Genomic DNA, 25,844 nt, shown 5'->3' with positions numbered 1-25,844 from the left:
TCTAACATCTCAAAATTTGAAGCCGTCATTCGACAGTGAATAGGCGATTTTTAATTCATCATGCAAGACTCGTACGTGGGAACCATGTATTTGATATTTATAAAAGCATCTCCGCCTCCGTATACTTCAAGTAGTTCTAAAGTCTCTTGTATCAAGTCCGCAGCATTCTCTCCCCTTTGCTGCGAGTAGTCGATTCCCTCTCCAAGGTTTACTGTAATATTCAATTTAATTTGTATCCCTTTTATACCAAGGTCCGAATGTAAATTGAGATCTTACAGTTTCGGTCCTTCAATAAATTGAGAACTGGTAAAATTTGTCTAAAATATGGCACTAAGGCTTCCCCAACGCACTCTGCCGAGGTGACAAGCTTTTGGATTGCTCTCATCGTAGTGCAAATGATTTCTGGTATTTTGGTATTCAAGGCTTCTGTAAAAAATATCGCATCTTATAACGTACGCTCGTATACGCAAAATTAACAAGTGGAAGAAGGCGAAGCGGTACTTTTAATGGGAATGATTAACTGCGGTACTACGGGTAAAATTTTTGGACCACCATGCTCTAACATGTCGGATATCCCTTGCTCCACTAGAAACTTGTACGGTTGTTCAGTTTCTGTCAAACCATCGAAAAACAGCGGCAAATAATGATGAAAGTCTAGATCTTCGATATTCACTTTCCAACTAAGCTTCGCGCCGAAACTATCATTTTCCAATGAAACTGGAAATACACCACGCTCGTAGAATTGTCGAAAGGTTGATGGTTTCGGTGGCCGAGGTTTGTACAGTCCATATCGAGGGGGTTTCGCGACTACAGTGTTTTCCTAAATAAATTCAATGAATCAAGGTAAAATTGTAATTTTACTACCCTGAAACCTCACCTGCAAAGCTTGGATAGTAAAAGCAGGAACGACCCTCGGTTTTCTCTTTTTGTATTGCGGTATATCTTTCCGAATTTCGGTCCAGAATTCGGTCTCATTTACCATTCCGATATCTCAGTTTTATCAACGTTTAGTTGGAAGGACAATTTAAGTCGCTCAACTTTATCAGCGAAAGGCGAGTGTATCAAAATTTCGCTCTAAAAGCACATTACTTTAGCCAATGTCAGAGAATTCATTCTCAATTGAGTTACAGCGACACGATTCGTGACAACGATGGATCAAACGCACTGTTCCCTAGCAACAACGGACAGCTTATTTAATAAACCATCCTGATATACTCATATTCCTTCACAAGTATATATTCAGCATAAAAAGATAAATATCGAGCGAACAAAAAATTGTCAAGTATAAAAATGTTAGTTTCATTAAAATACATCTTCGCTTTTATATACATTAAATATTTTATTACAAAGTAGATAACAATTAATGTACATTCACGTTGGTTTTGTGATCTTCTTGTGGAACTGCGGGTCGTCGAATATTAAAGCCCTTTTCTGCGGTTCATCTTTGTCAGCTGTATTTTATTAATAAGGAAAATAAACGGTAAAAAATAGCATTAGTACGTGTGTTTAAAAGAAAATCAAGAATTCTCAGGAACTGATAGAAGTAAGTTTGAAAAGGATATCTGTGAAGTAGTTTGAAAATCCCTGTTCCTACTGGAACTGGAATGCCCATTATGATTGATTCGGACACACCGCAGATCACATCTTTTTGTCCATAATAAGCTGCGTCGAATAGATGATCGGCTGTTTTCTCGAACTATTAGAAGAGAAATGTATTAACACCTACCTCCGCTTCGAAATGGTAAATGTAAACTACGTAGACCCTACCGAGGCTAAATTCAAGACAGATTCCTTCATCTTTGCTAAACCTTGTCTCGTAATACCCAACACTTCTCCCCTGCTGGTCATCAGATCTGCTACGAGCATTGGATGCCGTCGATCGATGCTCATCCCGTGATTCTCCATCACCAATTTAATTTCTGTCATTATAGTTGCTCTTGCAGCCTCGATTCCCAGTGTTCTGAACACCTGGAACATCACATCGAACAGGCTTACATTTATCTGACAAAGTATTTTCACTCTCGCTTTATATTTACCTCGATTGTATTATTCGAAGTCGTTTTTCGACCTAACACGCCATGGGTAGCCATCACCTCGCGCATATTATCCCCCTCGACGAACAGTTTGTATTTCGTTTTACCAGTTGAATCATCATTGTGAATGACAGCTCTGGCTACCGATGGCAAACCCTGTAAATAGTGTAACAATGGGGGGTACTCGTGGATTCGTTATACTCGTGAATAGAAGATATCCTTATAATAATATGTCTAATGTTAGTACCTTCACGACAATATTCGGAATCGTCTCCTTAAGTTGCGTGAGCGCATAATTTAAGCTGAACTTATTTTTACTGGGGCTCACTGTGATAATAGAATCACCTCTAACGTTTACTAGTTTCGGATTCAGTCTTAACTTCGACGTACAAATTCTGCGAAAATTCCAAGGCATATTTCCCTGTTCAGAAATAAATGATTCTTGTTTCAATAAGTTCGCGTGTGTACTTACGAATAGCGTATCGAATTAACGTCCACTTCCAATTTCAACAGTTTTATTCTATCTACGTCTAGCTTTATCAATAGGAAACAATCGTCCGGTAGATACACTTCTTCGATATATTCAGTTACTTCTCCCAAAGTAGTCTTCTCGATCCTACCCTTCACTCTCCTGGCATATTCTGGGTCCGTGTCGTTTTCCTAAGAGCAGAAGAAAAATAATAGGTACTGATTTACCGCACAGGCACGAATCGCACGGTGTACTTTGAATGTAGAACTCACTAAAGCGGCTGTAATAATAGGAGTACTGATCTTGGGATTGGCGTTGATAATTTCTTTAATGCGCGGCACACCCTGGGTGATATTCATAGAAGCTACGCCAGCAAAGTGAAACGTTTTCAAAGTCATCTGGGTACCCGGTTCGCCGATGCTCTGCGCGGCAAGTGCGCCCACAGCGGTTCCTGGCTCTATCTTAGCCCTCATGTACTTCTCCTTGCAAGTGTGGATGAATTCCACTAACTGAGGAACTGTAAGTCGCTCGAGTTGTAAGATCACAGGTACGTTCGATGGAGCGTTATGTCGAAGGCGAGCTATTTTACGCGCTACGGTTTTAAGGAATGTGCTGTAAAGATATAGTAAATGTTAGATCGTTTAATTAACAAACCAGCGTTCGTCCAAGTATCGACTTACGCTAACTCCTGCTTAAATTCTTCGCTGAGGCACTCGTATTCCTCGGAATTCAGTAGTTCGCTCGTAGCTTTGATCACGCTCGGCCCATCCAATGGTTCCTCGTTTCTGGACGGCGATTTGGCTCTCACGTGATCCAGTACCCTCTTATAATCCACTGGGCAATCTTTCCCTGTTAAAATAATTACTTCACTACTCTGGGATCGTTATTACAAACGCTGACCTCTTACCTTCCATGTACGTAGGATCCAAAGCGTCCCCGCCGTACAATATTTGTACAATGTCGCCCACTGAGTTACGAACGGTCATGTCGTAATGAAGGCACAAATCTTCTAGACTCTTCACTAACCGTCGTTGCATGTAGCCGGTCTCCGCAGTTTTCACCGCTGTGTCCACGAGACCTTCTCTTCCACCCATTGTGTGGAAGAAGAATTCCGTAGGCGTTAGACCAGAGTAGAACGAGTTCTCTACGAAACCTTTAGCAGCGGGGATTTTTGAGTGTCGCTCGAAGTGTGGCAGCGCCCTGTCTTCAAACCCGTTCGGCACTCTGTGGCCGCTGATAGCTTGCTGTCCCACGCACGCTAATCAAAACGGCGATATTGAGTGTCAGAATTGAGGTGAATTTTGCCATAGGTGTTGCCATCAAACGTACCTATCATCTGAGAAATATTAATAAAGCTGCCCTTGCTGCCAGACAAAGCCATCACCAACGGGCTGTTGCTTGGATGCAGTTCTTTCAAGCACGCTTTACCAGCATGATCACGAATTACCGAAAGCTCTTTCAGTATCATTGCCTCCAAAGTTTCTTCCTCTGTACACCCAGGCTGGCATACAAGGCGTCCCTCTTCCATTTGATGAATGTATTCCGTGCATTTAGAATACCTAAACTCCAACGTATCGTGAATTAATGCTGCGAAGAAACGATGTTAGTTCCATCTTCTGAATTTCTGCTTACCCGGCGTTTAGAAGGTCGTGCTTAGCTTTCAGCAGACCTTGACCAGGTGTAACGTCGCCGATACCAATAGAGAAGCCTCTGTTCATAAGAAAGAAACTCGACATCCTCGCTAATCGCCACATAGCTGTCGTTGCAATATCTTCGCCCCAATCACGTAATAGAATGTAAAATATATTCTGCTTCGCGCCCGAGCCTAACGTCGACTTATCCATCGAGCCTGCTAATAATTCTGAATTCCGGATAATAACATCTGGAAATTATAATTCCTATTATTTCTCCATCCACTCCAGCCGCGATTCAACAAACTTTATACGCACAGGAATCATTAATACATAATTCCTCGTTGGTAGTGTAAGCTCTCCCTTTGGTCTTCAAATTGGCTTTAATGTTGCAAGCGCTGTTAGGTTTTAAAATTAAACTAAAGATCTGCTTCCCTGTCCACAACATGGTCGGCTTTAAAATGGCTGGCTTGGGAAGACTTATGGGCATTAAAATGTCAGTTCCTGCTAAAAGGCAGCCGGCTAACTGACTCGCTTGGGATCTGTTTAAAAACGTATCCTTCTGAGTTAAGAGATATCCACCGGTGATGAAATCCTGCGTCGCAGCTATTAGTAATTCCCCATTGCGAGGCGTTACTAAATTCGACTTATTCTGAATGCAAGCAAACAAATATATACGATGTTAGATTTTAAATGTAAGTATGTAACGCGTTATATTTTAATATTAGATAACTTGTGTATTACCCCCATCAGAACCAAAGCTTCTGCTCTTGCCTCCTCCGTTTGTGGTAAATGCAAATTCATTTCATCGCCATCGAAATCGGCGTTGTAAGGAGTGCAGACACATTCATTAAATCTAAACGTACGATGCTGCAATACTTTCGCTTTATGCGCCATGATACTCAGTTTATGTAAAGATGGTTGTCGATTAAATAATACTACATCGTCGTCTCTGAGATGCCTTTCGACGATATCACCATACTGCCGGGGAAAATAATAATTATCCTTTCCATTTGTCGAACAGGCTTGCAAATATTCACAGGAAATGTTACCTGTAAATCTTGGGCAATCTTTTGTCGATTACCATATCTCAAGTATTTTTTGAATTGAGTTTTTCCCTGTTGTATGAAATTTGCGCCTGGATGTACATCTGGACCATTTCTCACCAGCTTACGCATCAGTTCTATGTTAGATGGATTGACTTTCTCAGGGTATGTTAAAATTTTTGCAACATAGATGGGCACACCGACCTAATAAGGGCCGGATCATTAATTATGCTTCTGTTCGTAGTGACTTATTTGTATTATACAAATTCAAACATACTTGCTCGATTCTGAGATTGGGATCTGGCGAAATAACAGTACGACTAGAGAAATCTACACGTTTCCCAGATAAATTGCCACGGAAGCGACCCTGTTTTCCTTTCAATCTTTGAACCAATCCTCTGCCAGATTTTTTTGGCTAAAATACATTAATCCTTTGCTAGTAACGTTTTGTAATTGTAAATAGGGAATTGTGCCAGACACTTACTTGCATATTAAGCGGTATACCAGACATTTCGCTGTTTATATAAAGAGCACAATGTAATTGTAGAAACTCCCAATCTTCGTTATACATTTGTACTTTAGCTCCGCTTTGTCTATGCTTTTGAATAACATCATTAATAAAGACTATTTCGGATAATTTCATTGTTAGGTGATCCTCAGTTGTACCTGCTTTCAAATCTGATACAACGCTAGGTCTAATACAAATTGGAGGCACAGGAATTCTCGTTAATATTAAATCTTTCGGCAATGCGCATTCTGGATTCATCATTAACAAGGGAATGTCGCATTCTGGTATTTTCTCTAAAATGCTTTGCACCTTAAATCGAGAAAATAATTGTTAAAATTCAAAAATTTCTAAGGGATATACAGTGGCGTGCAAAAGTATTCAGCCACCCTTTAAAATCGCATAACTTTTCTAAAATTAATCCAAACGGCTTGAGTTTTTTTTGAGAAGCTAGAAGGATTAGTTTGCTAAGTGAAATGATTCGTCGTTTTGAAAAAAAAAAATGCACTTGGTCGGAATAGCAAAAAAAAATAGAAAAGGTCGTTTTTTAAACTTTGTTTTATGAGCCTGTAACGAAAATTCAAAAAACCCGTTTGTAGATTTAAGTAAGTTATATACGTGCCTAAAATTTCATAAAAATCGCTGATTTCGGGAATTTCGCGATTTTCGACCTTATTCTGCGATATTTAAGCGTTTATAGCTCAGAGCAACGTTAACCGATTTTCATGAAATTTTAGGCACGTATATAACTTACTTAAATCTACAAACGGGTTTTTTGAATTTTCGTTACAGGCTTATAAAACAAAGTTTAAAAAACGACCTTTTCTATTTTTTTTTTGCTATTCCGACCAAGTGCATTTTTTTTCAAAACGACGAATCATTTCACTTAGCAAACTAATCCTTCTAGCTTCTCAAAAAAAACTCAAGTCGTTTGGATTAATTTTAAAAAAGTTATGCGATTTTAAAGGGTGGCCAAATACTTTTGCACGCCACTGCATTTAAAGGGCATTGAACGTTCTTTACCTCTAATGGATTTAATACATTAACTAATCCACTTTGAAGTATGCCTTCCAAAGCTTTATTATCCTCGAGCACGTTATTATATTCCGCTAACTTCTGCTGGACAATAGCATCCAGTTTCTTCTTCGCCTTATATTTCTCGTGAACTATTTTCAGTAAGCCAGCCTTCTTAACCGTTCCATTAAGATCTCCACAACTTTGGCAAACCGTGGTCTTCTTCGCTTTATCCAGAATCTGTTTGCGCAATGCTTTACGCGTTAAATACCCCATGTTCGGGTTCAGTACTCTGGTTAAGTAGCGCTTTTTATCGGCTTCGGATAGCATAATGTGAGAACAATTCTATAAATCAGAATATTATAATAAGCGTTAGAATTTCAACTCGAATAATGCGAATATGAATGCAGTGGATGATAAATTACTTTACAAATCATCTGAAGAATGCCAATAATCGATCTGAAATAACCGACATGAAAGACTGGTAATTCCAGATCGATGTAACCAAAGTGGCCAATACATTCGTTTAAAGTTTTGCCACAGGATACACAGTTGGTTGTGTTATTACATGTTCCCTGAAAATTCATGGCATCGAATTAAATTATTCCTTTGAAAGATAAAAAATACATAAAGGGCAGAAGGAATTTTCATTATGAGATACCATTCTTCTGTCGAGTACGCCATACGGGACCGGAGTATGTCCAGCATCCTGATTATATAAATTTTTAGCCACGACATGCATGTGGGCCTGCCTTTCCATGTTGTGGCGACTGTCCACCCCAAACGAGACATGGGAGCTAGTTAAATAAGAATAACAGTTTACGATTAGAAACGAACTGATCAAAAGATACGAATCGTGCACTCGAGCCTTTCAAATGGCAATGCAAATGTCTCGGCAAGAGTCAGTTTGTCATATCGCAAAGCCCATAAACCGCCTCGCTGAAAGTACAGTTTGCGAAAGAGGAATGCAAAGCCGAAAGAAGAGACCTTGCTTTTATAGCAAACTAAAATGATATACGCACATTTTACGAGCTACGTCTGTTTCTCTGAATTGCTCCTTCACCATCGTGGAGGTTATACTTCATTCACCGATATTCGAGAAATTACGCAGTAATAGTTTATTCATAAATAACGCACGATACGAAATAAGCAAACTTTACGCTGTGGCGAAGCGCACGCCGGTTTTCATGTACAAATTATTTAAACAGCTAAAAGAATTCGGAGAATTCTTCTTCAAACACGTGTTGTCCTCCGTTCGTGGTGCCATCTCGAATTTGACAGTTTCGCTCAGGCTTACGGCGTCGTTATGGCGTATCGCGAGTATGAATGTGTTTAACTGTAACCGCCATGCGCTGTAACGTCCGCGTGAAATTTCTACGTAATTTCGCGATATCGAATTGCGCGTGAATCCTATGTAATACGCGCTTCGCGTGCAGCATAGATGTCAAACGGTTTTAATTTCGTCAATAAAGAGGTCTAGCGTCGAGTTCAGAGTTATGCGCGATCACACTTATATACACCACTGTGCGTGCGTAATAACAAGTAACGTGTATCTCTCGCGTTGACACGCGTCGATCTGCGTTACATAAATGGGAGCGAGAGTGATACGTATTTAAGTATATCGAAGTGTATTTATTATGTTCATACTTCCCTTACGAGATATCGTTTCGAATACAACAGACAAATCCCATTGCATTTGAATCATGTCGAAGGTAAGTTCCAGCGTTCTCGATCGAGTACCACGATTGAGATGGGAAACTTTGTTTACATCGTGTTGCGTCTGAAACATCACTTGACAGCGTACGAGTCGAGATCGCCTTTAGGGGTTCTGATATTTCGAAATTTTGTATTTTCACAGGATATACGATCCTACTTCGCAACTATTAAAACCAACTCCAACGCTGCTCCAGCTAAGGCAACGAAGAGGCGTGTAATTTCATCCGACGAGGACAACGCGAAATCACAGTCCCCGTTCAAACGAAACAAGGTTTTAATGTATTTCTTTCTCACTGCTTAGTGTTTCCGAGCGTCGGATTGTATTCCTGCTCGTTAGAATATAGGGACCGAGGCTTCGAATGTTGGGAGTTCTAATGTCAGTGGTGGGATATGTTCTGGTTCTATTTTAGAAAACTAAAACCGTAAGAAAGAATCGTTCTATTCTGTCTGACTCTGACGAAGATGCCAATGAAAAGAAGATAGTCTCACCGACTGCAGTTTTTGGTAATAAACCAGTAAGGAGGCAAGAGGCGCCGAAAATATTGAAATCGTTGCAGAAGGAGGTAATTTGCTATTACGGACGGAATATTATAAATCGTATACCTATCTAATTTTCGTTCGATATCGTAGGAAAGCAATGTTCACAAAAATGATGATTTTGAAGCTACCTTAAGCCAACTTGACAACGAGATATCGAAGATCGAGCGGAAATATTTGACAGAGATTAAATCTGACAAAGGTATCAGTTACCTGGAAGTATATTAGATTCATGATAAAGTACGAGACTAATAAACGAGTGTTATTTTTTATAGATTCATTTAGTACTAAACATGAGAAGCATGATTTACATAAAACCAGTACTGAGAACGATGCGACAAAAAAGATACTCGATAAGAACAAAGACGGTGTTAAGGAGGAAAAAACACCTGAAAAATCGAGCGTAGAAAGGAACGACAGAAAGCATGAATTGACAAAGAAGAAGCATTCTCACGATGTGTCCAGTGAAGATGTAGAGCACAGAGATTCCGAATGCGATAGTACACCTAAACATGTAAAGAAACCTAGAGTCACACCTTTAAAAATAGAAATACACAAAGAATCAAAGAAGAAAGGATCTCCCAAAAAGACAGAAGCGCAAGATGTATTTGAAGAACGAATTGAGAAAAAGAAGCAACACATTGCGATGTATCAGCAGTATCTTCACAGAGGAGGCGCTAGAAATCCTGGCTCGAAAGAAATTCCTGTGGTACGCGACGAGCTTTATATCATTCCTCGCATCGGAGCAAAGGTGCTAAAAAATGACGTTAACATTTTAGGGCGCTGACTACTGCCTTGCGGGATTAAGTTTCGTAATAACTGGAGTGCTGGATTCCTTGGAGAGAGAGGATGCCGAAGAACTTATTAAAAAGTATGGTGGACGAGTTTTGCATCAAGTTACGAAGAAAACCAACTATGTCATAATGGGAGATCAATCAGGCCCCGCAAAGATATCAAAAGTAACGTCGGTTACTAACACGCTGAAACTTTATTACGATACAATCGACGATACAGCTTTCTTTGTTAATTCGTATGAATATATTTTCAGGCAAATAGTTTAAACATAAAAACGATAGTGGAGAATGATTTGTTAGAGATGATTCGTACAAGACCTATGGGTAAAGCTTGTGATGTGCAGCAGTCTCACGCAAGGTCAGGAGACAGAACGAAAAAAAAATCTACGGTATGGAAAGATAGATCCCTTTCACCACCGAAGAAAGGGACACATACTGTCGATCAAGAAATAAAATCACCTTTGAAAGCACGTTCAGCAGAGAAGAAAGATGGTGACGAAGATACAGAGAGAGAATCTAGAAGATCGTCTCATAAGATAGAACACCATGACCAAGATATGACGAAAACAACAAAACCACTAACACCGATTAAAAAGGATCAATCTGAAACAATGGAGCTTACAAAAACTAAAGAAAAAATCACCGATACGGAGGAGGCACAAGTAAAGACAGATTCTTTAAAATCTAAGATCCTGTTAAACGCAGTATAAATATTTTTTTAAGGGGTCATCCATACATTACGTAAGGCTTTTTTGGGGGGGGGGGGGTGGCGAATTTCTTACATTTTCTTACAGGGGGGGGGGAGTTAGGTAGCGCCTTACATAATATTTTTTAATTTAATTTTCAATAAATACAAATTCTATCATTATTGTTCCAGAACAGTAGTTTTAGTTTAAATTTCCCGAAACCGAGTTAAATGAATTATATAAACCTTGTATAAAAAATATTACGTAAGGAGGGGGATGGAATATCAAATCTTGCAAATTCTTATACTGAGGAAGGGAGGGGGTAAGAATTCGCCAAAACTACCCTTATGTAATTTAAGGACAGCTCCTAAGCCCTTACACTCCATCTATTTCTTTTTTAGGTAACTGGGCAAGTCCCGATACAGGCATTAGTTGAGAAATACAGGCCTAAAACGCTGAAACAGATTCTTGGGCAGCAAGGTGACAAAAGCAATGCCAAGAAACTCTACGGATGGTTAATGAATTGGCATAGAAATCAAAGTGGGCAAGTTAAGCATGCCAAACCTAGTGAGTGTTAACCGTCGAAATGATTACAGCGATTACAGCATTCAAAAGTAACCGTACTTTTATTAGGTCCTTGGGCGAAAAATGATGACGGAGGATTCTTCAAAGCTGCTTTATTATCTGGCGCTCCTGGAATTGGAAAGACTACGACTGTCCAAGTGGTTTGTGACGAATTAGGGTTCGATCTCGTGGAGTTCAATGCATCGGACACCAGAAGCAAAAAGCTCCTGCAAGCAGAAGTTTCGGAACTTCTGTCTAATATGTCTTTAAAGGATTATTTCACGGGTATACACATATATTTCCGCGCATATACAAGTTTTAATAAAGTACCGGCCTTCTTCACATATTACGTGTTACAGATAATAAAAGTAAGCCAACATCGAACCACGTTCTGTTAATGGATGAAGTTGATGGCATGGCTGGCAACGAAGATCGTGGTGGCCTGCAGGAATTAATCGGTTTAATAAAATCAACCGATATACCAATCGTCTGTATCTGTAACGATCGAAACAATCCTAAGATGAGGACGCTTTCTAATTACACATTCGACCTTCGGTTTCAAAAGCCCAGATTAGAGCAAATCAGGGTAAACGGATAATGCATTGAATTTAAACTTCGGACGTAATTTATTTCGCAGTTTAAACATACTTCATTCCCGAATTCGATTCGTTATACAGGGAGCAATGAAGACCGTCTGTTTCAAAGAGAACATTAATATACCAACGGAAGATCTTGACCGCTTAATCGAGTCAACCAATCATGATATTCGACAAGTAATCAATCATTTAGCTCTGTTTGTTGGGAAGACTGGTTCTCAAGGAAAGTCTGAAAAGCAGCATGTAAACAAGGATTTGAAATTAGGACCGTGGGACGTTGTGAGAAAAGTATTTTCCGCTGAGGAACACAAACATATGAGTATTCACGACAAGAGCGACTTATTTTTCCACGACTATAACATAGCGTCGTTATTTGTGCAAGAGAATTACTTAATGGTCATACCTCAGGCACCAAAGTATGTACATAACACAATAAAGTATCGATTGATCTTTTCCTTGTACGTACAAGGTGACTCACACGATTAAAAAAAAATCATATTCCCTGCTCGATTCACATTTTCAATCTTCGACTGAACAACTCGTCTGAATTGTGTGACTCATCTTCTACATATTTAATGTTGATCGCATTTAACAGTACTTTCTGTTCTTAGAAGTAAATTATTAGAGAAAGTAGCTGAAACCGCTGAGAGCTTAGCGCTGGGAGATACAGTTGAGAAATCTATAAGAAGTAATGGCGCTTGGTCTCTGTTACCAATGCAGGCTTGTTATTCTTCCGTGATACCTGGAGCAGTAATGTCTGGCCACGTCGGTGGTCAAATTAATTTTCCAGCTTGGCTTGGGCGCAATTCAAAAACTGGTAAATTTAATAGGTAATATCATGTATAATAACGTTTGCCTTCGTTATAATTTTCTAATTGTTTTGCCGTGTGAAACTTTGAATAATATTATTGCTAGATTAATGCAGGAGATAACTGTACATACACGTTTAGCTACTGGTGTAAGCAAAGAAGCGATAAATTTGGACTACATTAAACCTCTTAGGGATGCTATCGTCAGACCTTTAGCGGTCGATGGTTCCGAAGGTGTAGATGCAGCGGTGAACGTTATGAATCACTATCATTTACTCAGGTTAATTCCTCGTATAAATTCGTAAAACAAAAGTCGTAGCCTTGAACTTGATTTGCAAACATTTACGCTTTGCTTGTTAACAGGGAAGATTTGGATTCTCTGACAGAAATTTCTTTGTGGCCCGGTGATCGGGATCCTATGCAAGTTGTCGATAGCAAGGTACGTTTAAAGTTTTAATACGTTTTTAATGATTATGGTACTTAGGTGTAGAGGCATGTAACGAAAGTTCGTGATTGTAGGTGAAAGCAGCTTTTACGAGAGCGTATAATAAAAACTCTGCAGCTGTCCCCTACACAATGGGTGGCACGTCGAAGAAAAAGTCATCGCAAAATGTGGAGAACGAGGGCCTCTTGGAGGAGGAAGAAGGGGAGGTGAACTCCGATGAGAATGATGATAACGTTGACACCGATAAAATGATCAAGGTAGTCCTACAAATAATATTTAGTATTATTGAAGGAACGTATCGCAGAGATGGGGAAAAATTTTATTTAAATAAAATTTCGAATAACGAATAAAAGTTAAATAAATTATTCGCCATGTGTCGAATAAAGTTGACCCGGGTTAAAAATTTATAGAAAATTTATTCGACGCTGAAGTTGAAACGCTCGACGAATAAAATAATGTCTTTATTCGTCAAATAATCTAAAGTCAAAGTAACTTTTATTTGATTCGTTATTTAAATAATTTTCTATTCAGTTAATGCCTAACGCCGACGTATTAGTTGTCTGTGAATTAAAATATATATACTTTCAGGCGAAAAAGCCCGCTGCAAGTAAGAAAACCGATTCGAAAGTTAAGAGTAGGGATAAAACTGAAGCAAAGGGTAGAAGTAGCAGCGACAAGCCCAGTAAACGTGGAAAAGGGCGTGGAAGGGGAAAGTAACGGACATATTGTAAAACTGGAATGTGAGTTTATTCAGAAGAAATGGAATGAATTTAATGTCTCAAAATATACTTGTTTCCTGTTGCAACAGTCTCATTTATGTATTTCTTCAGCCATTTATTGCGCGTGAAATGAAGTGGTGGCTCGTTCGCGGATGCGTTCCTTTTTTGTACCGAAGTATGATTTTTGACTTTCTCAAAATAATGTTACTCAAAACGAAGTGCCTTCTACTCGGTTGCTGTAGTCGTTTCAGGTGTTTCAGTCGTTTCACTTATTTCAGTAGTTTCGGGAGCCGCAAGCTCCGACCTAGTTTGTACGCATTCTGTAAGAAGTTGAATCTGATAAGTTGCATGTAAGTAATATACTGCGAATATTAAGCGGAAGTGTTATATTTTTGTACGAAATAATTATTATCCGGCCGTGTTGATATGTATGTATACATTTATGCGAATTTCATCATATTGTAAAAATACATACGTCTTGCCCTAGGTTTCCATCCAATGTACTCGTTAGTTTTCTTGTTCTCCTCCGTAAGCCAATCTGTCAACGGTTTGAAGTATTCCAAGAGACCGGAAGTGTCCATATTCCTTTGACCTGTGATCTCTTCCATCGCGTCTTGCCAAGGCTTGGAAGAACCCAGCCCCAACATCGATCTACGCGGCAATAATAAATTGCACCGTGAATTTTGATACTTATTCCGGTATTAGCAATTTGTACAGCTTGAAGGATATAGGAGCTTACTTCAACAAGTTTCCTGCTTCTTTGTTGTTGTAAATATCACATTCGTGCAGGAGTTTCGAGCTCGGGTTTTGTGGATCGTACTGCTTCGCTTCTGTGCAGAGTATTTTGTGGAACTGGAACTGAATGATGAAGCTCACGTAGTATCTGATGTACTCCACGTCTGCTATTATGTGGTACTTCGCGCCAGGATCAAAATCATCTTCCGATCTGTCCAACGGTGATTCGATACCTTGGAAGATTTCAGCGAGATCCCACCTAAGGATTGGAAGGTGAAAAATGTACGTTTGTTGTATATTTAAAAGGAAAGCTTTCGTTAATGCGTGACGTGAAATTTAATTGTTTATAATTTCAATTAATTTACTTGATATGATTTTTTTTACCGACCAGTTGCAGTTGTAATTGTCTGCCGTAACTTCTCCTCGGAATACGTTCCAGCGCCACTTATCCATCATGTATGCGAATGGCAAGAAGACGATTTTGTCGAGTCCTTTCATGTAAAGGTGGTTGATATTTGCCTCTTTGTCAGTCGAGTCGTCCTTCAACAAGCTAAAATAACGCGCCAATAACACTTGTATATAATACAAATTTTGATTAAGCTGTACAATCTACAGATTTAAAATATCAAAGATAATTCAAAGTCTATATAATTCAGAAGTTCTGTTCTTAAGCATTGAATTTTAAATATTTATGTATCTATAAACAGCTAATTTTCCGAATTCTTTAAACTGATTCAAAGACGATAATTCAAATTGTTAAAAATTCTAGATAAATGTATACCCTTCTTTTATCCATTGAAATCTGTTTTTTCCAGCGAAATAATAATCTATTTGAACTTACGAATTATGAACACCATTAACTTACTTGATATTTTTCAGGTGACTCGGCGTGGACGCGCTGAGCGCTATAACGTCGCCGACAGCTTCATGGAATCCAGGATTCGCACCCTCCTTGTAAACAGTCGGTTGATTCTTGTACTGTAGATAATACTCGACGTGGCCCATCTCGTGATGCGCGGTCAACAGATCTTCCATGTTGATCCTCGTGCACTGTTTAATCCTGAAATCCTTGCCGTCGTAGAAGTCCCAGGCGCTCGCGTGGCAGATCATTTCGCGACCCTTCTGCTTCTCCAAGATCGACCGCTCCCAAAATAGATCCGGCATCGCGGTGAGATTTATGGAGGTGAAGAAATCTTCAGCAACGCGGAAGATGGTCGATGCATTGTACCCTGAAAACGCCACACGGTCTCGTGAAGTTTTGTGAGTTTTAAAGCATCCACCTTGTACACTGATCTTAAGGGAATCGGAGAGGGTTTACGATATTCGACGACATAAACGAAATATCTAACAATCCAAGATAAATTTAAAAAATGGAACGGTGATCTACCTCGAACACCATTTAAAAAGATTTCAAGCACCTTAGGCCCCTGAAGCTAAATAAATCCGTACAATCCGTTTTTCGAAGAAGCAACGTTAATTAAATAATTAGACAGTACTCGGACCTTGCTCGATCATAGCGGTAGTGACGTCTGGCAATTGTTTCCCTGGGTATGGAATCGTGAAGTCCACGATGTTACTCCACGCTTGGGCCCACATGTTGCCCAACAAATGCGCTGGGATAGGGCCATCCTTCGAAACGATATCTTCGCCGTACTTCTTGCGTAGCTCTCGTCGCACGTAGGCGTGCAGTTGCAAGTAAAGAGGTTTCAGCTCCTGCCAAAGTGTTTCTGAAAACGTTACCATTTCACTATCAACCTTCCTGAACTCGCGTGATTTTTCATTGCATAACGACTCGGGTGTAAGTTTAAAGGGTGTAACGTACAAAAGTATGCGGAAAGCTACTGTTGTCATCCTAAGAACTATTTAGGAAAGTACAAAGACCAGAGCTATTAATGATTTCTGAAAAATGAGCGAATATTGTATTCGCCAGTCTGTGAGACCAACACGCGACTTCAGGAAGGTTAATTAATCACAGCTTAGCAGCCTCTATCAATCTCCTATCTATCGCGATTTCTCTTACCCTTCTACTACAGGGAAGATGAAGCCATATTACGTCCACGCTAGATTTTTCCAAACACTATTCAGTGATTACTAACAAAGCCTCGCAGACTTTGGGTTTCATGAAACGTTTCTCTGTTGACTTTGTAAATGAAAGTACTTTGAAGTTATTGTACACATCCTTAGTCAGGCCTCATTTAGAGTATGCATCCATTATATGGTCTCCAAATACAATTAAATACAATACTCAACTGGAAAGGGTGCAACATAGGTTTCTGCGGTTTGCAGAATATAAATTACACACTCACAGGCCTGTCTGGGATCATGATTTTGCATCGATACTTGTTAAACTTAATATAACAACGCTTTCTGCGCGCAGAAACTGTAACGGACATGACCTTTCTTTTTAAGATCATAAAGAGTGAAATTAATTGTTCTGCACAACTGGAACTCGTTGATCTATATGCTCCTACCAGATGTGTCAGAAAAAGGCCACCTTTTGTATACCGCAAATTCAAATCTAAATATCAAATCTAAAATCGCTTAATGTTCAGTGCTAGCTCCTATGTAGACTATGTCGACTTCTTTTCCGGTAGTAGTTCCTCTTTCAGTTGGAAGCTCTTCAGACTATTGTGTCAGGAAAATCCTATCACGTCGTTGCAACTGTGCTTTGCATTGGGCAATGCCCGTTTAAATTTCAATAATAATAATAATAATAATAATGAAGCCAAGAGTTAAGAATGGGATGTATCCAGAGGTTTCATTTCTGAAATATTTCTCATTCAATATTTGATTCTCGAACACGATAGCTTGGAAAGCAAGTTAATTTGCTAGATAATAGTCTCTTGTACTATTTTATAACTAAAGTGTCATTGTTATCGGTAAGTGACGCCCACAGGAAGCTCGTTGGTTTGATATTGTGGAAGAGTTTTATCAGAATTGTATTCGAGCGTCTCGTTTACCAATTTGCTCGGGGAAGTCATCAGCCTCGTAGTCCTTCATCCAGTAGGCCGCGTTATCGGTGTAGTTGTTCAACCTAGCAGCCATGTTGCTCAGTTCGACGTATCTGGTGTACAACGACTTCACCTTCTCACCCGTTGCTTTCCTCCACTGAACCCAGATGTACTTCAATTCTTCAGGATCGCGGCTCAGCATCAGGCGCTCCGTGAGCTCCGGCTCCAAAGCGAGATCGCATTTGTCGCGGTTCTTGTAGTCGCAGATTTTCGCGGTGCTGTAGATGTTCTCCATGTCGCTTATAATTTTCTCGTATTCTTGGTAGAGCTGCAACAAACGGAATTCGTTAGTTCTCACCGGCTCGTTGCTTATCTCTGCTTAGTCTGCCAGAGGTTCTTGTGCAAATTCTGCTGTTTTTGGAATATAGATTCCAGTAATTCGCGAACAGAAGAAGGAGCAATGTTTGCGCTCGGAAACGTCTGACAGCTTTGTCAACAATAGAAGTCTCGAGGATTCCTTCAACATTCGACGATTTGTAAAATGCAAAAAATATATATAATCTATATAATCTAAAATATATATAAAAATATATATCTATAGGGACATCTTATTGTTAGATCAAAAAGTGCCTTTTGGAAAGCTTTGGTACCATTGTTATTCTGAAGGTCCAGTGAGAACACCCTTGTAGATGGACTTAAAGATTAAAGAAGAATGTTGCTACCTAATCTTCAAGCTAAAAATAAATTAGATTCTTCCTATCAATAGTTACTATAATTCCTCTTGGCGAGGCTTGAAAAATGCCCCTTACACTCGAAGCACTATTCCATCTCTCCTTTTCATTAAATATTTTCCTGACATGAATAACTTCCCCTGCCAGGACTTTGGCCTTGTTTCATGGACGACTATTCCCCAAGAACATGTCCGAAGAGGGAAAATTTACCTAATTTCGATATTTCAGCTTTGAACGTCTGGCATTTTGTTAATTCTTCACCAATCTAATTAAATCTAGTTTATGATATATCGGCCGTCATACTGATTACAAATCTTTTTGGTTCCTTTGTTTCAGATACATGGTTCCTCCAAAATCCACCGCGCAATCGAGGCGTCCTTTTTTACAGCGCATATTACACCCACCTACTAGTTTGTCAAAAGCAAGCGTTAAAAAAATATGAATTTTTTTTTTGCATTCTCAAAACACGTATTAATAAATAGAAAAAACATCAATCTAGTAAATATTCGTTTTGTGATAAGAAAAAAAGTTCCAAACAACGGTAATTTTTTAGAGGCGTTACAGTGGAAAGACTCCTTAAGAAGTTATACAAACAAACAGTTGGTTTTCATAACGCTGTTGAAAAAATTCCAGGAACTTCGAGTTTGCCCGAGAACTTCTAAAATCATTGGTAAAGCGATTAGCAATCTTAATATATAAAGCAGAAAGCTTCTATATGTTTGTGTGTTTGTCTGTCACCTAAAAACTTATGATCGTTAAACTCTGAGATCACGAAATTTGCGTCAGCTCATTATGCCTGACTAATCCAGATGAATGTGACCATTTTCACAAAAAAAAACTAAACAAATTTTTGTTTTATGAAATCAATCTAAATTTCGGGCGAAGCCGAGTAGTAAAGCTAGTTTTATATATATATATAAAAGAAGAAGTCCTCACTGACTAACTGACTCATCAACGCCCAGCTCGATTCGTTTAACCTAGGAACTTAAAACTTGGAAGGTACCCACTAAGGAAGGATTTTTGGAAATTCCGTCCTCAAGGGGGTTGAGAAGGGGTAAACTGTATTTTCGCTGACTCCCTAATATCTCCTAGGTCCGATTAGATATCCACTTGGTTTTTATTTACAAAGATTACCCACACAAATGCCTGAAAACTGTGCTTTGTATTGGGCAATGCCCGTTTAATTTTCAACAATAATAATAATAATAATAATAATAATAATAATAATAATAATAATAATAAACAATTTTGGCGATTTAGCTCTAATCAACCCCTAATGGGGTGGAAAGGGGTAAAACGTGCTTTCTCAGAGTCCTTAATATCTCCTAGGCCCGAAGCGAAGCGCAGAGGTATTTTGCTAGTGTAATATATATGTATAAATTAATTCCTTACGTCTTCGGGAAGCGCCGCGGTGCCAAGCACGCTGAGCTTTGAGAACTGCCGTTTGACGTTCTCATCCTTGATGTCCTTCCAAGGGAACTCGGTCACCTCTTGCCAGATCGACTTGTAGAACCGTGCCGCCTCCGAGGACACGTTCAACTTTTTAGCCAGGTTCTCCGGCGTCAAGTCAGAAGCGTAGTTCCACTCGGCGATCGACTGCTTGTTGTTCCATTCCGCGTATTGCTTGTCCACGCGGCTCAAGAACTCCGCGGCACTCTTCAGCAGGTCGTCGGGCCCTTGCGCAGCCTCGGACTCGGCGGCATCCAGGGGCCTCGGTACCCCGCATGCCAGCGTCGCGAGGGCTGCCACCAACAGCCTGTAAAGTTTCATATTTTTCAGAGAGCAATCGCGGAAAAACATTCTTTAATCTGCGAGCACGGGCTTCGCGGCGTTTCGAATTTATTAAGCCGCATTTCTTTGCTAATTCTTATTGAAATTTGAATTTCATTTTTTAGTTGTGAATTAGACGATTTTATAGTTACAGAACGTAGTGGTTCGCAAAGTTTTTGGATTCGCGCGAGATGATTGTGGAATGCGAAATTAAGTTTCGAGTTTCAAGCGAAACGACGAACTTGGGCATTGAGAGCAAAAAGGGACTAACTCACGCTTTTTGTGAAATTGAGTTAGTAGCAATAATGTATTCCAATAGGCTGTACTAATAATATAAAATAGGACAATTTTTTTTTCAATATGCGTTAATCCGTTTTTGCTCTCAATGCCTCAATTTAGGGTTCGCGAGATTACAAGGCCATGGAGTTTAAAACTTGAGTGATACAAACAGTGGCGGATTTAACAGGGCGGCCGATGAGCAGGCCCCCGCTCGGAAGGCCCCCCAGGGCCCCATCTTTAATAAAATTATAATTTTATCCAAACTATATTTTTTCAGTACTACTACACTAAGATCGTTTTAGTAAATTAACTCTACATTTTCCTGAAACAATGGGCCCCTTCAGAAGGCCCCATAGGGCCCCATCCTTAAAAAAATCGATTTTATCCAAACTATATTTTTTTCAGTACTACTACCTTTAGCTCACTTTATTAAGCTACTTCTTCATTTTCCCGAAAAAAATGGGCCCCTCAGAACGTTTCCCACCTGGGCCTTTTTTCTTAAATCTGCCACTGGATACAAGCTTCGAAACATGTACACCCTTCATATTTAATCATAAACAATTATTTCTTAAATATAAGTTTTTTGACGGCGAGATAAATTTTTCGCAGGTATTTGTTGAATAACAAAAGCCTTTGTTCCATAGAAAATTTAATATTCACAAATTAACAATTAACCAATTTCGCCGCTCGGGCCAGTTGCCCACGTTGGGCCCCCTGGATCGGGCCCTGCGTATACGAATCCCCGCCCTCCGTCAGCGACGAGTTAATTAAGCAATTTTCGTCGATCGCGACGCGCATAATTACGAAATAATGCGCATCGCTGCATCTTGCGCGTCCGTGCAGCGGAGCATTCGAACGGAAGTGGCCGCGATAACATTAATTTCGAACTGATTGCCCATGAACTGCTGCTGTCCTTCGAGTCTGATATCCGACAGCGCGCGAAATCAGACTGTCAAATAGTGACGAGGTCGAGTGTAGCCGCTTTGGTTCTGCGATTCGACCCCCCCCCCCCCCAACCTCGAGCTGCTCGACGAAACCGTGTCAGGATTGTTTTCTAGGTATCTCCGTTTCCTCGTCACGCTTCAGGACACATCTAAACCTCGAAAAAAAACTGGCCGGCAGCGATCGCGACCTTCGGCGTCCGGAACGATTACTTAAAAAAACAAAGTAACTGCGCAGCAGATTCGCAGGTCGCTCGGATGCTCTCGACGAATGCAAGTTTGGGCGATTCGAGAGTTGAACGAACTACGAAGCTTATACAATTGCGCGCGTATGTGGTCGATAAATGACGGTTACCGCGTATAATATGCTGGGAGCAATGAAAGGGTTAAATTATAAGATAAGTGCTCTTAATGAGCGGCCGCGCAGTACCGAGGACGCGATAGGAATAATGATATACAAGATCTGTCGAAAGATTTGCTTTCGTCGATAATAAGTGTGTAACGCGGGTCGAGTAGGATTTACGTGGAAGACCGGCACGATAAGCGCGACGATGATGTGGAGTCCGTAGTTAAATCGATTATGTGTTACAGGTATGTGGAAGAAGATTGTAGGGGGGAAAAGTCAACGAAGTACGAACATTTAATCGTACGTTGATCCGATGAAATCTAATTGATAAGTCAATAGACTTTTCAGGCTTTTAGTACTTGTTTAAAGGAATTAATAATATAGGCAGTATTTAATAGTAAATAATTCGTTCAATCTTTTTTTGTTACTTGAACCAAAGGAATATGAAATACAAAGGGGGGTGATAGTACCCTTTGATCATTTTTGTAGGCACCCTTTTAGAAATTTACTATAATTTATGGTTAATATTATTGTGATATGAATCTGAAATTTGACGTTCAGTGAAGTGGATTCTTAACACGGTAATATCAATCATATGTTGTTATTATGAATTTGTCAGTGGGGGTGGGAGGCTGCAATAGAGGTGAAAATGTATAATTGAAGCATTGACAGCAAAAACGGACCAACCCAATCTTTTTGCGAAATTGAGTTAGTAGCAATAATTTACTAATTATATAAAATAGGAAAGATTTTTCAATGTCCGTTTTTGCGTTCAATACTTCAATTGTCTTCCATTGTATTTAGTGCCCATTCGAGCCAAATTATTACGAACGTATGAATAACGATAAAATTGTAATCGACTATATCGATTTTATTGCGCGTCTAAAAATGAATACGAGATCCTAGCGCTCGAACGTTACTACTCGATCGTTTATCGATAATAGTTGCCTTGTTACAGTGATCGCATTTATCAGTAATTAAAGTATTTTGACATTTAATCGAGCCTGTTTTGTAACAGTCCCTGCGCGCCTACAATCTACGACTTAAGACACTTTAATTTCATATTTCCCGTTTCTGTGTTAAAAACATATTAAGTTCGATAGCTGGATTTTCAAGCACTGATAAATCTCCGTTGATAAAGTAGAATTTATCAAGTAATTATGAAATCCCAACGTTTAACTGATACGCGCACTTTCTGTTTCTGTTGAATTAAATCCGATTTTTAAGTAGCTACTTCGAGAAACTAATCAAAATAACGAATGATGAATAACAAATGAAAAATAACAAAATCGATTTATACGTCAACGGAAGCAATCATTCTGTCCATATTAACGGAAAGAAGTATCTGATCACAAGAGCTGAACGGAGGTTTCTTTCAAGCAGAAGTTATCACCCCACAATCGCGATACATTATAAATCACACTTCATCAATCTCAAAAGTAGCTTTACCGTAGCTTTACCCGTCCAAACATAACTGATTATCGCGTGGTGACAATTTTTTTCACACGTCTTATCGACTCAAACGTTGCCAGCCTGGTTTACCAACAAACCCGAAGTTCTCACTCGCATTTGCTGGTCTTTTCACAGTCAGTGATTCAAGGATCTATACGTTGTTTACCCTAGACTAATGACTCATTAAAACACGAATTAAAAAACGATTCTACTGAAAGTACACATCCAGTTATCATTTACCAGTTCACCGGAAGAATCACGGAAACCTGTACTAATTACACAACCACGCGGATACATGGAGTGCTATGTAAACCAGGCTTTAACATTTCCACTGCACACACTCTACGTAAACCGAGGAAGTAATCGCAACAAATAAGAGCGCGTGAACATCATTCTGACATCCAACGCCAGAAATTCTGCAGCCCGAGGAGGTTAACCTCTCTCAAAGAAGCGAAAAGAAATAGGCTTCTTCTGACAGAAACCGAGCCAAACACATCCAAGAAATATATCGTACACGTTCCTTGGCTCGTAACAACATCAGAGGACTTAATTCACATTATACCCTAACACACACCTCCTTCAGACTTGCAAATTAAATCCAAATAATCCTTCCGGAATTGCTTAGATCGAAGGAACATTCACAAATAACGACAATAATCCCACGACCAGTACTAAAGATCGAACTGCGGAACACAGGAGTCCTCCGACGCTGCAACCGAAAGGATCATACGCAACGTATTGGTACGTACGACTCTGCGAGGTTACGTATTCTATGCTAGACTTTGTCGGTACTCCCTGATCGCCCGTTAGCTCTCACCCCGAAAGATCATATAGATATATGATCGTCTGCCTGTCCGTTCTATCGAGGAAGTACGATCTCGTTTCGATCGCGAATTCTCATTTCGGCTGATTTCGTGCATACTCACAGGCGCAGCATCTCTTCGCAGCCTCGGTTGAAGTTTCACGAGTCAACTGGGAGGGGAGGGGAGGAGATCGGAACAGTTGACGCACGATTATGCCCGATTGAGGAGCAACTTTCACGAGGCCGAGCGTTTTTTTTTTATCGATTCCGTGCGTGATCGAGACCGGCTGGCTAACGCTCGCCGAGTGATCGTCGACCACCGGATACGCTAACTTTTATGCAGATTCCCCACCTCGGTCGGCCACTGTTTTCCTGGCCGCGAACAAACGCGACATTATTCGCGACGGACCCGTTCCGTATGTTGCATCGACGGTATCCGTTGCCGCGCATTGTAATGGGAATTTTAACCGCGAGCGGTTTTTTTTCCCTCGGCGGGAAGCTGCTCGTCGCGGGCTCTACGAGTTGCTTGGTTTTCGGGATTGGAGGCTATGCAAGAGTACGGCGACCGTGCGGCTTTTACTTCGAATAGCTGTCCTGTAGATTTGTTTGCTCTTTCGGAAGTCAATTTTGCCCGTTATTTTCACGACATGCATCGCGGGAAATTATTTTCTAGTTAAGGTTAGGATCTACTGTGTCGTACTAACATGAGAATTTTTACGGAGGCAACTAGGTATGAGATGAATTTTTTACAGTTTTATGAGTTTTTGGAAAATAATAGTAATAGTAATAATAATAAAGCGACTTTATTCGCCACAAATTATATAAATTATGTGATAAATGGGCGAGGTTCAGAATACCTGATGTCTTGCAACCTAACCCCCTAATCTTGTATTTTTAAGAACAGTCATTTGAAAGATATCGCTAAAAGCACTTATTCTTTTTTTTAATTCTTATTAACGCGTGCATAATTTGAATTTGAATTACTATTTATTATTATTATTATTAACGTACTATTACTATACTAATATTATTATTAGGAATGGGTTTCGCGAAGCGTCGAAGCCTCGAAACCTAAGAAAGTTTCGAGTTTCGAGAATTCGAAATACCTATTGCACTGTTTTTGTGATTCGAAACTTGTTTCGTGAATCAGCGCTTCAAGCTTCGAGAGTTTCGAAGCCTCGCAAAGTTTTGTATTCGAGTTCCGAGAATTCTAAAATTAGCTTCGAACCCACCCGTAATTATTATTATTATTATTATTATTATTATTATCATCATCATCATATGGGTGACATTTTTGTGGCCACTGACTAGGATTTTGGATATGCTTACGTCCTTTATACCTTTCTCAATCTTAGTTAAACCGATGCTCTTTCCGTCACGCGTATATGCTTGAAATACCAGTGGCTAGCCACAGAAATATCTCCTGCAAAAAGGCCCCCGAAGTGCGCAAAGATAATCGCCACGTCCGACTGGCGCATTCCACTTGACGTCAAGTACTACCCCCACGGGCAAAGGTGGGCCAGGGGTGGGCGCTTTCTCCCTCCTTGGCACAGGAAAAAAAATAATAAATCAATCATTTGTTCAAAATTAACTAAAGTCATTACGAAATAAAAATAAATTAAATTCTGAAGTAATTCCGCATTGTGTACAGATTTCTTTGTTTATCTAATTACACATAGGTGCTACGTAACAACAAAATTTCCTTCACCATTTATTGCCCCTTCCCGAATGAAATTCACTATTTATTGCCCCTCCCTGAATGAAATCCTGGCTACGCTCTTGATTACCTTCGTCCGCCTCGACGAAAGCAACGTAATAACAATAAAAAACTATCCCCAGGAACCGGAGTTGCGCAGAATTACAATTGAATTACTCCATGAATTATAATTAAAAAATACTTCAATTACATTGTATCTCAATTACATTGTATATCAATTACATAGTAGTTCAATTACGTTGTAACTCAATTACATAATTCAAACTTTTCAATTAATTAAATTCCTAATTACCGTAATTGTGCGTGTAATTGAATTACAATGTAATTGAAATACAATGTAATTGAATTACAGTGCAATTGGAATACAATGTAATTGAATTACAGTGTAATTGAAATACAATGTAATTGAATTACAGTGCAATTGAAATACAATTTAATTGAATTACAGTGTAATTGAAATACAATGTAATTAAATTACAGTGTAATTGAAACACAATGTAATTGAATTACAGTGTAATTGAAACACAATGTAATTGAATTACAGTGTAATTGAAAT

At 39.5% G+C, this 25,844-nt stretch overlaps 4 protein-coding genes across 5 annotated transcripts; 1 reads left to right on the top strand and 3 right to left on the bottom strand.

Annotated features, from left to right (window-relative positions):
• Nucleotides 1–43: 43 nt before the first annotated feature.
• Nucleotides 44–1,163, bottom strand: LOC143366253 (parkin coregulated gene protein homolog). The gene is made up of 4 exons (XM_076807158.1): nt 878–1,163; nt 502–820; nt 277–426; nt 44–211 (listed from the first exon to the last, which is right to left on the bottom strand). Exons 1-4 carry the CDS (start codon nt 980–982, stop codon nt 51–53), a joined length of 735 nt encoding a protein of 244 aa, XP_076663273.1. The 5' UTR covers nt 983–1,163; the 3' UTR covers nt 44–50.
• A 155-nt stretch (nt 1,164–1,318) lies between these two features.
• On the bottom strand, nt 1,319–7,979 carry LOC143366248 (DNA-directed RNA polymerase III subunit RPC1-like). Its single transcript, XM_076807152.1, has 20 exons — nt 7,721–7,979; nt 7,360–7,495; nt 7,124–7,273; nt 6,708–7,043; nt 5,664–5,996; nt 5,457–5,594; nt 5,186–5,383; nt 4,878–5,114; nt 4,452–4,785; nt 4,135–4,384; nt 3,832–4,061; nt 3,410–3,760; nt 3,183–3,351; nt 2,775–3,114; nt 2,506–2,693; nt 2,281–2,428; nt 2,037–2,189; nt 1,768–1,968; nt 1,563–1,696; nt 1,319–1,453 (listed from the first exon to the last, which is right to left on the bottom strand). Exons 1-20 carry the CDS (start codon nt 7,762–7,764, stop codon nt 1,372–1,374), a joined length of 4,152 nt encoding a protein of 1,383 aa, XP_076663267.1. The 5' UTR covers nt 7,765–7,979; the 3' UTR covers nt 1,319–1,371.
• A 215-nt stretch (nt 7,980–8,194) lies between these two features.
• Nucleotides 8,195–14,067, top strand: Gnf1 (germ line transcription factor 1). 2 transcript variants are annotated; one of them, XM_076807154.1, is made up of 17 exons: nt 8,195–8,410; nt 8,557–8,685; nt 8,825–8,977; nt 9,045–9,153; nt 9,227–9,660; nt 9,731–9,910; nt 10,000–10,407; nt 10,833–10,998; nt 11,065–11,280; nt 11,355–11,581; nt 11,673–12,007; nt 12,203–12,421; nt 12,507–12,680; nt 12,764–12,839; nt 12,920–13,102; nt 13,434–13,585; nt 13,676–14,067. In XM_076807154.1, exons 1-16 carry the CDS (start codon nt 8,402–8,404, stop codon nt 13,560–13,562), a joined length of 3,147 nt encoding a protein of 1,048 aa, XP_076663269.1. In that variant the 5' UTR covers nt 8,195–8,401; the 3' UTR covers nt 13,563–13,585; nt 13,676–14,067. The 2 variants fall into 2 exon arrangements, with proteins under 2 accessions (XP_076663269.1, XP_076663268.1); XM_076807153.1 differs by having other exon boundaries at nt 13,434–14,067.
• Nucleotides 13,571–23,947, bottom strand: LOC143366252 (angiotensin-converting enzyme-like). The gene is made up of 9 exons (XM_076807157.1): nt 23,696–23,947; nt 19,374–19,737; nt 17,260–17,578; nt 15,802–16,026; nt 15,165–15,528; nt 14,688–14,849; nt 14,304–14,558; nt 14,040–14,215; nt 13,571–13,884 (listed from the first exon to the last, which is right to left on the bottom strand). Exons 1-9 carry the CDS (start codon nt 23,704–23,706, stop codon nt 13,790–13,792), a joined length of 1,971 nt encoding a protein of 656 aa, XP_076663272.1. The 5' UTR covers nt 23,707–23,947; the 3' UTR covers nt 13,571–13,789.
• Between the last annotated feature and the right edge of the window lie 1,897 nt (nt 23,948–25,844).

The sequence above is a fragment of the Andrena cerasifolii genome, chromosome 2, assembly GCF_050908995.1.
Source record: "Andrena cerasifolii isolate SP2316 chromosome 2, iyAndCera1_principal, whole genome shotgun sequence".
Lineage (NCBI taxonomy): Eukaryota > Metazoa > Arthropoda > Insecta > Hymenoptera > Andrenidae > Andrena > Andrena cerasifolii.
This window is presented reverse-complemented; position numbering and strand designations above follow the sequence as displayed.